The sequence below is a fragment of the Hyla sarda genome, chromosome 9 (genome assembly GCF_029499605.1).
Source record: "Hyla sarda isolate aHylSar1 chromosome 9, aHylSar1.hap1, whole genome shotgun sequence".
NCBI lineage: Eukaryota > Metazoa > Chordata > Amphibia > Anura > Hylidae > Hyla > Hyla sarda.
The window spans coordinates 82099299-82113288 of record NC_079197.1 but is presented as its reverse complement, the minus strand read 5'-3'; the positions used below and the strand labels follow the sequence as shown (position 1 = coordinate 82113288).

The following is a 13990-nucleotide window of genomic DNA, read 5'->3' as shown; positions in this document are numbered from 1 at the left end:
TGTCAAGGCATTCAGGAGCGTAATGTGCTGTCCAGTGTCAGGAAGCTTGGTTTCAGTCGCAAGTATTTGGTCCTCCAACAGGATAATGACCCAAAACACACAGCCAAAAACACCCAAGAAACACCCAAGAATGACCAAGAGGAAAACAGTGGACTATTCCTATTCTGAAGTGACCTTTTATAAGCCATAATCTAAATCTAATTGAACATCTGTGGAAGGAGCTGAACATAAAGTCTGGAGAAGGCATCCTTCACATCTGAGACAGCTGAAGCAGTATAAAGAGTGGGCCAAGATCCCTGTAGATAAGTGCAGAAGTCTTCTTGAGAGTTCTAGAAATCCCTGGATTGCAGTAACGGCCTCAAATAGTTGTGCAGCAAAAATATTGGGGGAGATTTGGCTTACATAAACAAAAAACTATAAATCACTTTTAAATACTTTTTTTTAGCACACACAGGAAAAAAACAATAAATTACTTCAGAACATCAATTTGCAGCTTTGAAAAAAAAGGAGTTATATATACAGTATGTATTTATTCAATTTTTTCTGTACTAACTAATTTTTTTTTGCTTCTCATTTCAAATCGGTGTATCCTGTGGATTACTTTAGATTTGGAGGACTATGGTGACCAGTTTTTTTTTTTTTTTTTTTTTTTTTTTGTTTAATGTTAATAAAATGGTAAACGGGGGCTTTTGGGGGGGGGGGGGTGTTTTTTTGGAATACATTTTTTTAAACGTGTTGTGGAGTCCACTACTAAACTGGGCTTAGCGTTAGCCCAAAAATCAGCTAGCGCTAACCCCCAATTATTACCCTGGTACCAACAGGCCTGGAGTGTCAAAAATGGTGCTCCTGGGCCTAGGCGGTAACAGGCTGGTGTTATTTAGGCTGGGGAGGGCCAGTAACAATGGTCCTCGCCCATCCTGGTAACGTCAGGCTGTTGCTGCTTGGTTGGTATTTGGCTGAGAATAATAGGGGGAACCCTATACTTATTTTTTTTTTCCATCTAAATACCAACCAAGCAGCAACAGCCTGATGTTACCAGGGTGGGCAAGGACCATTGTTACTGGCCCTCCCCAGCCTAAATAATGCCAGCCTGTTACCGCCTAGGCCCAGGAGCACCAATTTTGATGCTCCAGGCCTGTTGGTACTGGCTCTTTCAGGCACCCCTGTAGAAGAAGGTACCGGGCTAATAATTGGGAGTTAGCGAAAGCTGTTTTTGTGACTATTGCTAAGCCCCAACTTAGTAATGGACTCCGTCTATAAGACAGCTTCCACTAGTAAGCCAGTCAAGTAAATAAAAATAAAAAACACAACACGTTTAAAATAAATTTATTCCCAAAAAAAAAAAACACTCCCCCACAAGCCTGCGTTAACCATTTTATTAACATTAAACAGAAAGAAAAAAAACGCTGATCATCTATGCAGTCCACCGAATCCGAAGTAGTCGACATAATACACAGATCTGAAATGAGAAAAAAAAATAAAAAAATAAATGAAAAATAGGTTAATACATTTATTGTCACCCACCCGCACATCTCCCACACCACATGACTACAACCCCCAGCATGCCCTTACAGTAAGGACATGCTGGGAGTTGTAGTCATGTGGTGCGGGAGATGTGCAAGCGAGTGACAAGCTTGTCACCTACCCCCGCTGCATGACTACAACTCCCAGCTTGCCCTGGAGTTGCTGGGAGTTGTAGTTGTGCAGCAGAGGGCAGGTGACAAGCTTGTCACCCGCCCCGCCGCACAACTACACCTCTCAGCATGTCCTTACTGTAAGGACACGCTGGGAGTTGTAGTCGTACAAGCCAGGGAAGCGGGCGCTCCGCTCCCTGGCCGGCGGTGATCAGAAAATCACTGCATTTCATATTTCCCGGCGGGTCCCGTGTCACGGGACCCGGTGAGAAATTAGAAATGACAGTAAACTCTGCGGCGCTGTACAAAGGGAGCTCGGGCTGACATAATACTGCAGCCGCCCGGGACTCCCCCAGCCTGGTCGCGAGATGTGCAGGAGCTGTCCCTGACATCCATCAGCATGTACCGCAGCACTGAGGGATGGTAGGGACGGCTCCTACACATCTCCCCGCCTTGCTGCACGAGTCCCAGGTGGCTGCAGAGTGATGCCAGCCCAAGATCCTTTTAACATATAACGGAGCCGCAGAGTTTTAGTCCCTACTGTAAGATCAAATTTCCCGCCGGGTCCCGCGATTGGCTGCTTGGTCCCAGCCAACCACGGGACCCAGCGGGAAATGTGAAATTACATAAGGGACTCCAAAAACTCCATGGCGCCAAGGTATGTTAAAGGAGCCCGGGCTGGCATCACTCTGCAGCCGCCAGGCTCCATCTGATTCTATCCCCGCTACCCTAATGGGGGTACCTGACGGGGGCACCGATTTACATCCCCCCTCGTCTCCTAACCGCTCGCTACCTGCTACAAGACTAAAACTCCCAGCATGCCCTCACTGTAAGGGCATGCTGGAAGTTGTAGTCTTGCAACAGGTAGCAGACAGATGGGAGATGTGCAGCGCGGGCGGGAGACAAGGTGGGGATGTTAGCAGTGTGATCTGTCATCAGGTAGTCAGAAAAGCAGAAACATAAGCAAGGTTCAAGCTGGTGTAGATTCCTGGAGCTTTTTAATCAGATGTGCCTAATTCTGCGACGGTCACAGTTGATAAATTAGGGTGCAATGGAAAGTGAAAAGTAAAAAAAGTCTACGTGTTCAAATAAGCGGAGTTGCACCAACGTTGTGCCAAATATATGGGAGAATAAGCTCTACAAACTTTGATAAATCTGGGCCATTAAGTTTAGGTACCATCATTTTTGTCCAGGTCAGTTTGATTATTATGTGTTTTTAAATAATTCTGTTAAACCACAATTCAAAAGCAATATCTGATTCTTATCAGTTCATTTTCAGTACATTTTTATTCATTATTAAAGGGGTATTCCAGGCAAAACCTTTTTTTTATATATATCAACTGGCTCCGGAAAGTTAAACAGATTTGTAAATTACTTCTATTAAAAAATCGTAATCCTTCCAATAGTTATTAGCTCTGATGTCACGTCCCGGGAGCTGTGCATGATGGGAGAATATCCCCATAGGAAATGCACAGCTCCCGGGATGTGAGTCATCAGAGAGCAGTTAGACAGAAAACAACAACTCAACTTCAGAAGCTAATAACTATTGGAAGGATTAAGATTTTTTAATCCGGAGCCAGTTGATATATAAAAAAAAAAGTTTTGGCCTGGAATACCCCTTTAAGATTTAAGAGGCTTTAAACGGTTGATATGTGATATACGGTATTTACCTCTGTCCCTGCCAATTGAATAGTGTAGTTGGAATCAGATCAGGCAATGTTCTTCCACTCTATCATGGTCTTGTTTTGGTGAGCCTGAGTGAATTGTAGCTTCAGAGATTGCCCATTTGCTTTAAGGTTCATTGTTCAGACATGGTATTTGGTATATCTTGGTTGTAACGAGTGGTTATTTAAGTTACTGTTGTCTCCCTCAACTCAAACTAATCTGACCATTCTTCTTGGACATCAACAAGACAATTTTTTCCACACAACATCTGCTCACTGGGAATTTTAATTTTTGACCATTCTCTATAAATCCTAGAGAGGGTTGTGTTTCAAAATTCCAGTTTCTGAAATACTCAAACCGGCCTGTCTTGGTACCAACAACCATGCCACCAAATCACCTTTCTGCCCCATTCTGATGCGGAGTTTAAAATTCAGCAAGTTATGTTGACTACATCTACATGCCTAAATGCCTTGACTTGCTGCCATGTGATTGGCTGATTAGCTAGTTGCGTTAATAAGCATTTGAACAGGTGTACCTAATAAAGTGGCCAGTGAGAGTGTATGTATATTTATTTTAATATACTGGCTAGTATGTCTTATAAAATAGTTTAGCAGGGCATCATTTCCCCTCCAATTGTTAGCCTTTCTTACTAGCCTACTGAATATCAAAATATGAAACCATAATCCACCTCTACAGTAGGTATAGTCTGTCTGCCAGGTAAAGCATGCTTCTGCAGAACATTCATCATTTTCCCTAATTATTTTTACAGGTTTATAAAGCACAGACAAAAACACATGGCCAAAATATTATAGTTTTATAGAGTTTACACACATCATAGGAGCGAAAAAGAGGGAAGATTTTAACCCCTTAAGGACCAAGGACGTACCGGTACGTCCTTGGTCCTGCTCTCCTGATATAACGCGGGGTTACACGGTAACCCCGCATTATATCACGGCGGGCCCGGCGTCATAGTGAAGCCGGGACCCGCCTCTAATAGCGCACAGCGCCGATCGCGGCGCCGCGCGCTATTAACCCTTTAGCCGCGCGCTCAGAGCTGAGCCGCGCGGCTAAAAGCGAAAGTTGCCGGTTAACTCAGTGGGCTGTTCGGGATAGCCGCGGCTAATCGCGGCATCCCGAACAGCTTACAGGACAGCGGGAGGGCCCCTACCTGCCTCCTCGCTGTCCGATCGCCGAATGACTGCTCAGTGCCTGAGATCCAGGCATGAGCAGTCATGCGGCAGAATCGTCGATCACTGGTTTCCTATGAGAAACCAGTGATCAATGATGAAGATCGGTGTGTGCAGTGTTATAGGTCCCTATGGGACCTATAACACTGCAAAAAAAAAAGTGAAAAAAAAAGTGAATAAAAATCATTTAACTCCTCCCCAATTAAAAGTTTGAATCACCCCCCTTTTCCCATAAAAAAAAAAAAAAAAAAAAAAAAACAGTGTAAATAAAAATAAACATATATGGTATCACCGCGTGCGGAAATGTCCGAATTATAAAAATATATCATTAATTAAACCGCTCGGTCAATGGCGTGCGCGCAAAAAAATTCCAAAGTCCAAAATAGTGCATTTTTGGTCACTTTTTATATAATTTAAAAATGAATAAAAAGCGATCAATAAGTCCTATCAATGCAAAAATGGTACCGTTAAAAACTTCAAATCACGGCGCAAAAAATGAGCCCTCATACCGCCCCATACACGGAAAAATAAAAAAGTTATAGGGGTCAGAAGATGACAATTTTAAACGTATTAATTTTCCTGCATGTAGTTATGATTTTTTCCAGAAGTCCGACAAAATCAAACCTATATAAGTAGGGTATCATTTTAATCGTATGGACCTACAGAATAAAGATAAGGTGTCATTTTTACCGAAAAAATGTACTACGTAGAAACGGAAGCCCCCAAAAGTTACAAAACAGCGTTTTGGCAAGGAGCAAAAAACGAAAATACAAAAACGGAAAAAACCCTGGTCCTTAAGGGGTTAAAAGTTATTTACAATGCAGGCAAAACATTGTGCCAGTGAAATGGTTAAAAAAAAAAAAATATATATATATATATATGTATGACCCACCAGAATCCCATCCTACCACAAGCTGACACTATTCTAGCCTCTCAGAGGACATGATTAATGGTTTTCTGGATAAAGGCCACATGCTTGCTTACCTTTGCACCTGCTAAAAGCCCAAGGGAAATGGCAACTCTCGCTCGTAAATCAGGACGGTCTTTTGGCCACACATAGGAAAACATAGCTTTCAAGATTTTCTTTGAATCCACTTCCTTCAGCTGATGGGTGAAAAATAAGTATATTACAGTACTAGTTAATTTTATACAGCTATATACCAATGTTATTAGTATATAAATAAAAAGCATACATATCATACTGTTCTTTAGTAAGTAACCCCCTGCCAAAAGATCAGCTGAATGTAAGAAGGGGATGGCCCCTTTATCAGAAAATTTTCATTTTTCTGGTCTGGTAGAAAAGAGGAATAATGCAACATAATGCTAAAGAACCCAACATAAATGTGCTTTGTATCAGGTCTTTGACATTTTACACTATTTTTTTCTTCCTTTCGGAGGACTATGTCTAAATGCTAAACAATGTTAAAAGGCCTTCTATGCCCCCAGTTTCCAATTTCTCTACTTTGGAACAATAGTTCCTTTTACTGAATAATAAAAAAAAAAAAAGTGGTGATACAATTTGGCCTGCACCCTTTGTAATTTTGCTTGGCACAAAAATGTAAGCCAAAATGAGGTAGGCCATGTATAACTGGAAAAACATACCCCTTTTTAAATGCATATAAAAAGAGATGGTGTACAAGGTGCCATAAGGTGTTCATACAGCTTTAAATGCTGCTTGGCAGATTTTTCTATACTTCCTTATACACATGCTCATTAGGGTCAAGCATGCATGTGTTTTCATATGGAGAAAGGGGAAGGAGCAATAGCTAGACACCTTCATTTTCAACAAAGTTATAGGTATGTTTGTTTAAAGGGGTACTCCACTGGCCACGTTGTTTTGTGTTGCCAGGGTTGGGCTACGCCCCTCGTGAATTCATGACCACACCCTTCAATACAAGTCTATGGGAGGGGGGGGTCTCGCCGCCTCCCATAGATTTGCATTGAGGGGCATGACCATGACATCACGAGGGGCGTGGTCAAAATGGCAGCACGAAAACAGCGTTCGGAACATGTGGCCAGTGGAGTACGCCTTTAAATCCAACACTCCCGGCCCATTATCCCTCGTATATCTATTGGGAAATAGATGATGCAATTCCATACACAAGTCATCTGGTCCTGATGTAAATGACAGTTTAATGGTTATGTCTTAGTTCTGGATTGATAACTAGGAGATTGTATAATAAACATATATAAATTATTTTCAGTATAATAACTAAATGCATATACCCAATCATATTATACACTAAAAAGTACCATCCTTTGGTTAAGTTCAGTCACCACAGGCTATGGCTCCACAGATGACCCTGCAAAATCAATACAGTGACCACGTGGCCTACAAAACTCCTAGAATCACCATCAATGGTTCCTGAACTATGCAACAGCTTCCTGCTGCATCATCTCCACTGGCAACGTGATGATGCCCTTCCATTGCTCCAATCCCAGTAAAGCCTGTTGTGTACCCTTGTCGTCATTTCTAGGACTAATGATTGGTGATAAGGAGGCACTCCCGTCTTCATGAATAATCTGCAATATACACTGGAATGCTGTCAGCACAGGCTGCAGTGAACTTCCAGCTAAGAGCGGCAGAATTGTTCTAGCTTGCTTAATTGCGCGTAAAATGTCACCACTTCATTTAACAGGGCCGGCTCTGAAGTTGTGTAATCATGCATTATGAGTCCATTAAGCTATAGAGCACAAGACTATATTTAAAGGCTAAACGTGGATTGCTGAGGTTCCTAAAAGAGCCCTTCAAAATGTACAACCAATTTAAAGGAAGAAACCCCCGCTAAGGAGCCAGGTGACAACTTACACATAAATGAGGAGCAGCATTAATAAAACCCCAAGCGAAAGTTGTAACAAACATTAGAAGGTTCCTCCTGGAAAATCTGTGGTTGTTCTGAAAGTATATGTAATTCTTCGAAATGACCTAATAACACCCTCCATGTTTCATAACATATACTCATATACTGTACTGTGAATATGAAAAAAACTATTAGGGGTGTTAAATTGAAACGGACATGCTGTCTTGATTCTTTAGGTCAGTACTTGTAACTTAAAGGAGTTCTCTGGTGAAAATTTTTCTTTAATATATATACACACATATATACATACATACATACATACATACATACACATGCCTGGGTATTGAGCCACTCCTCCAGTGCTGCTGGACTTCCTTCCTCCGGCCCTGGTCTCCTTCAGGCTTTTGGTGCCAGACACATTACAGTCGCCGCAATGTCCCGTCTCGGTCGTTGATAGGCTGAGCGGCAGTGGCGTGTAAAAGACACTGGCATCAGGAAGAAAATCTGGCCTGGGCCAGTTACATGACACTACCTCACAGCCCATCACCGGCCGAGGAGGGAAAGCTGCAGCGTGACGTGTTGGGCACCAAAAGCCAGTAGATGACTGGGGCTGGAGGACTGATTCTAGCGGCAAGGGAGTGGCGGAAGGTAAGTTAAGGTTTATTATTTTAATTCTGGCAGTCCAGGCATATAGGCAAAAAAAAAATTGGGGGGGATGAAGTTTTCCTTTAGGGTGCGTGCACACTGTGGAATCTCTGCTCACAGAATTCTGCGAGCGGAGATTCCATCTGGCGGCCACTGCCGAAAATACTTCGGCGCTAGGGCCCACGGGGCACTGAGCGATCACCATTGACGGCTGTGCAGTGCTCCCGGAATCCGTGCAAAGAATGAACATGTTCTTTCTTTGCGCGGAACAATTTCAGCAGCGGAATTGTCATCCACTGAAATTCCGCAGTGTGAACGATTCTCGCGGTGACCCACTCACACTAATGTTAAGTTTACACCACAGAATTCCTCTCATGGAATTCCATAGTGGTAAAGGGGTACTCTGCCGGAAAACATCTTATCCCCTAACCGGAAAACTTCTTATCCCTTATTCCCAATGCAGAATCATTAATGTTCTATCTTAATAGTTTGGACAGTTGTGCACATGGCAACAACAAATATGTTTTGTTTTTCTTTATCATTGGAAGATTTTTTTATATTTTAAAAACTTTGTTTGGGCGACCGGTAAGAGCAATCACTCGATTAGTGATACTGATCAATGTAAAACTATAGTATTACATTTATCAATGCAAATGGTGATCTGTGACTAGAGGTTGCCAAAAACTGTATATTCAAATTAGTCCTGTACTAGGCCTGGCAGCCTAGTACATGTCTTGGGGAAGGGGGGGGGGGGGGGGGGGGGGGCGTGATTTGATCCCCTTTGCCACCAATGACACCACGTTGCATCATTGTCAACTTTGACAGTAGCATTTAAACAGTTAAATAACAGTCACTCTGTGCCATCTATTAATGGCAGCTGTCTGGTGCTGAATGCAGCTGGAAGGTATGTATGGAGTGGGCTCGGTATCATGGTGGGTTAAGAAATTAGGGAACAAGCAAGCAATTTTCATTTTTAGATCCTCACATTAAAAGACCTATTTAAGAAAAAATTCAATTTATGCAACTGTATTAGGGCTTGTTTTTGCAGGTAGAGTTGTATTTTTAAAGGGCACCATTTTGGTGTAAAAATAATTACGGTAGATATCTTTTACTAAGATGTAAATGATATATAGACTCTACAATTTTTTTTAGGATTACATTTTTTTTAAATATTATTCACTCTGCAGCATAAATAACATGTGAACTTTATTTTGCTGCTCAATATGATTAAATAATACCAAATAGATAAGAATTATGTTATTACTTCTGCAGAATAAAAAAAACGTATCTTTAAATAATTTGTTTTTGGGTTGCTGTATTTTGAGAGGTATGACTTTTGTGAATTAAGGTATTAGAAATAGGACAAAACCATTGTGGTTAACTAAAACAGATAGGGATGCGAAAATGATAAGAGAGAAAACTTCAGACTACTGAAATAAGAAGGCAGTGGGTGGATTCCAAAAAAATTATACGGAGAAGAATAAATTCTGTAAAAAAAAAATTAAATTAGCACAAATTGAAATGGAGAGAAAGACTGCCAAAGAAAGTAAAAAAGAACTCAAAAATATTTTTCACCTACATAAATTATAAGAAACTTAAAACTGAAAAATGTGGTCCCCTAAGAAATAACCCTAAGAAAGTGTAATTATCGAAGAGGATGAGGACAGGCCAATCTACAAAATGCCTTGTTATCTACTGCATTTACACAGGAAAATCCAATGTCAGGTGATACGAGTAGGGATAATGTAAATTATCCCACAAATCTCTCCCGTTTAAGCCAACAAGAAGTACAGCACCACCTTGTTAACATTAAAACACACATCACCAGAACCCAAATGGCATCTATGCCAGAGTTTTACAGGAATTAAGTACTGTGCACGACAGACGCTTATTCTTAAAAATTTAAAAATTACATGTTGACAGGGATTGTTCCCCAGGACTGGTGGTTAGCAAATGTAGTGCCAATATTCAAAAAGGGGGTCAAAAAAGATCCTGGATCCTGTGGGTAAAGTTTTTAAATGAGCACTGTCAGATACAAAAACTTTTTAAATGTTGTACATCTTGGCAAAACATTACCTTTTCTAAGAAAACTTCAGCCAAATTGTTTTATTTCCTTTTTAAAGGAAAACGGTCAGCCTGTTCACCCACAATCAACCCAATGCACTGGGTTATTGTGTGGGTGAACAGGAATCCAACAAGTAGTCACTTAAGTATGTCCAGTAGGTCCTGAGATATGTTCCTCAGATCATCCTCTGCTGAATTCAGTGATTTGCGGAGTGGGCGGGGCTTCACTGGCTCAATTTACATATTCATTGTCTGTGACACTACATCCTAGTGAAGTGAAGTCACGAAGCCACGCCCCCTGCATGCGATTCACTGAGGATCTTCTGGGGGACACATTTATGTAAGTGACCATTTGTTATACTCCTGTTCACCCACACTATAATCCAGTGTATTGGGTTTAGTGTGAGTGAACAGGCTGACAGCTTTCCTTTAAAGAATTCATGGCTTTGTCAAAGCTGAAGCACAGGCATGGACAAAGTCCAGTAAGTGAGGGTGGGCTACCACCCCTCTGTGCTCTCTCCTGTCTGATAGGACTCTTCTGTGCTCTCTACTGTCTGATAGCACTCCTCTGTGATCTTTCCTGTCTGATAGGACAGGAGAAAGCACAGAGGAGTCCTATCAGACAGGAGAGCGCACAGAGGAGTGCTATCAGACAGGAGAGAGCACAGAGGAGTTCTATCAGACAGGAGAAAGCACAGAGAAGTCCTATCAGACAGAGGAGTGCTAGCTCACCCTCACTTACTGGACTTTATCCATGCCTGTACTTCAGCTTGGACGAAGTCATGATTTTATCAGCCATTATTTCTATAAAAAGAAATCAAATTTTCTGAGAGATGCTATTCTGGACTATCTTAATGAAAATTACATAACTTAACAGCACCCAAATAGGTTTATGCAGGATAGGTCCTATAAGACTAATCTGATCAGCTTCTATGAGGAGATCAGTTACAGATTGGACCAGAATGAAGTTGTGGATGTTGTGTATCTGGGCATTTGATATGTGTCACACAAAAGTTTGTACATAAAATGAGGATCCATGGAACTGGGGAAGAAAATATGTAGATGGGTTAGTAACTCCGTATCAATGGAACTTACTCTGGTTGGGTGACAGGTACAAGTGGGGTACCACAGGGGTCAGTACTGGGTCCACTTTTTTTCACTAGGTTTATTAATGACCTTGTAGAAGGATTAAAGGGAACCAATCATGAGATTTTACCCTATATAACGCTTGGTAAAGCGTTATATAGGGTAAAATCTTTATTTTCACCATTTCCGGGGGACGCTCCTGCCCCCAGGGATGGTGAAGATATGAAGTTATAAAGTAGTCACCACCGCCGCCGTAATTAGTCACCTGGGCGGGGAGCACTTCTCATCTACTCCCGTTCTTCGGCCGGCAGCGACGCCCCCTCCGCTTGATTGATGGGCCGCGTCATCGTTCCGCACACTGAACAGAGCGATGACGCTGCCCGTCAATCAAGCGGAGGGGGCGTCGCTGCCGGCCAAAGAACGGGAGTAGATGAGAAGAGCTCCCCGCCCAGGTGACTACTTACGGCGGCGGCGGTGACTACTTTATAACTTCATATCTTCACCATCCCTGGGGGCAGGAGCGTCCCCCGGGAATGGTGAAAATAAAGATTTTACCCTATATAACGCTTTACCAAGCGTTATATAGGGTAAAATCTCATGATTGGTTCCCTATAAAGAGTAGATTTTTTTTTTTTTTTTATTAAAAGAGTAGAATATTTGCAGATGACACTAAACTGGGTAAGGTGATCACCACAGAGGAGGATAACAAAATATTACATGGATCCGTGGAAGCAGGAGGCTTGGGAATAGACCTGGCAAATTAAGTTTAAAGTTGATAAATTAAAGTTTATGCACTTTGGCAGTAATAAAAAACTACTAACAAAACACTATGTGACACTTCTACTGAAAAGGACATGGGGGTACTGATGGACAGTAAGCTCAACTTTAGTGTTCAGTGCCAGGAAGCTGCTGCCAAGGATAGTTAAGTCAAGGGATGTATCAAGAGAGGCATAGAGGCATGTGACAGGAACATCGTTTTCCTCTGTATAAATCATTAGTCAGACCAAATATGGAGTATTATGCTCAATTTTTGGGTACCTGTATATGAGGACATGGCTAAACTGGAGAAGGAGCAGAGAAGGGAGGCCAAGATAATTAATGGTATGGGATGATTACGGGACCAAGACAGGTGCAGGTTTTAAAGCTTGGGATCATTAAAGGGGTTATCCAGGAAAAACTTTTTTCTATATGTCAACTGGCTCCAGAAAGTTAAACAGATTGGTAAATGACTTCTATTAAAAAATCTTAATCCTTTCAGTACTTATGATCTTCTGAAGTTAAGGTGGTTCTTTTCTCTCTGTGCTCTCTGATGACACATGTCTCGGGAAACGCCCAGTTTAGAAGCAAATCCCCATAGCAAACCTGACTGGGCGTTTCCCGAGACACGTGTCATCAGACAGCACTTAGACAGAAAAGAACAACCATAACTTCAGAAGCTCATAAGTACTGAAAGGATTAAGATTTTTTTAATAGAAGTAATTTACAAATCTTTTTAACTTTCTGGATCCAGTTGAGATATATATATATATATATATATATATATATCTCAACTGGATCCAGAAAGTTAAAGATATATATATATATATATATATATATATATATATATATAAAAAAGTTTTTTCATGGAATACCCCTTTAAGTTTGGAAAAAATATGTTTTTTTTTTTGGCTATTTGATGACAATGTACATATATATGAATGAACAGTACAGAGATCTTTCTAGTGACCTTTGTATACCTAGGCCAGTAACCATGATAAGGGGGTGACCTCTATGTCTAGAGGAAAGAAGGTTTCACCATGATCACAGACTGGGGTTCTTCACTCTAAGATTATAGAACTCTCTGCCACATGATGTTGTGATGTTTCGACTCACTAAACAAGTTCTTTTAGAAAAATATAATATTACAAGTTATGGATACTAGATTTATGGGGACAGAGCTTGATACAGGGATGTATTTTGATATTGCCATATTGAAGTTGGGAAGGAATTTTTATTGGGCAACTGGAGTCTGGGGGATGCAATTTGGGGATTACTTTCTTTAGGATGAACACAGTTGGGTATTATGTTAAACTTGATGGACTTTGCCTTTATTCAACCATATAAACCAGTTACACACTGAACCAAGAAGGGCTCGGTGAGCATAGGACAAGGAGAAAAAGTATAAAGGTGCGTTTTGTCAAAACTTACACAAATTGCAATTCTTCTAGAAAACCCTTCTAGAATGGAAACCAAAATAGAACCTTTTTGTAATGCAGACATGTAATATTCATAAATGAAATGAAGTCTATAAAGAAAAAGTGCACCCAATCTACAGTGGTAAAGGATCCATAATGTTATAGGACAGCTTTGTTACTCCTGGGACTCATGGCCTTTGACGTATAACATACATAATGAAATCAGAGGATTATATAGGGGTTTGTTTTTTGCCTAAAAAAACGTGTTCCCATATATGATAAATAGGTAAGGGTTCAGCAAAATGGGTAATAAAGCATGGAAACCCATTCAAAAGTTTGCAAGTTTGCAGATCTCAAGCTAACTGAAATATCATTGGAGAACGCTGAAATATGCTACTGGGAAAAATACTGTGTGAAATATCAAGACCATAAGAGAACTGCAACAAAGTAGTAAGAAAAATTAACAGCAGACAGATGCAAGAAGTTCACAGATGGCTGTACAAAAAAAAAAAAAAAAAAAAAAAAAAACATTTGGGGGCGGGGCTACCAGTGTGTATGCTACGGCATGCTATTCTTAAAACATTCTGTACTGGTCTGTTGTAAATACAGGCAGTCACCAAATGACAAGTAGAAGAAAGAATAAACTTAAAAGCTCTACTACAGATTCAGAGCTGGAGAATATAAAATGTATCCTCACCCATAATGATTTTTCATTTGGTGAAGGAAAATATTTA

At 40.9% G+C, this 13990-nt stretch overlaps 1 protein-coding gene across 3 annotated transcripts in view; it reads right to left on the bottom strand.

The window, feature by feature from the left end:
* The window catches only part of ABCB7 (ATP binding cassette subfamily B member 7), a 194819-nt gene that overhangs the window by 97871 nt on the left and 82958 nt on the right, over positions 1 to 13990 (bottom strand). For all 3 annotated transcript variants that reach the window (XM_056538294.1, XM_056538295.1, XM_056538296.1), the window contains one exon: positions 5471 to 5590. In XM_056538294.1, coding sequence (XP_056394269.1) covers positions 5471 to 5590 — 120 coding nt within the window. The remainder of the gene's footprint in view (positions 1 to 5470; positions 5591 to 13990) is intronic.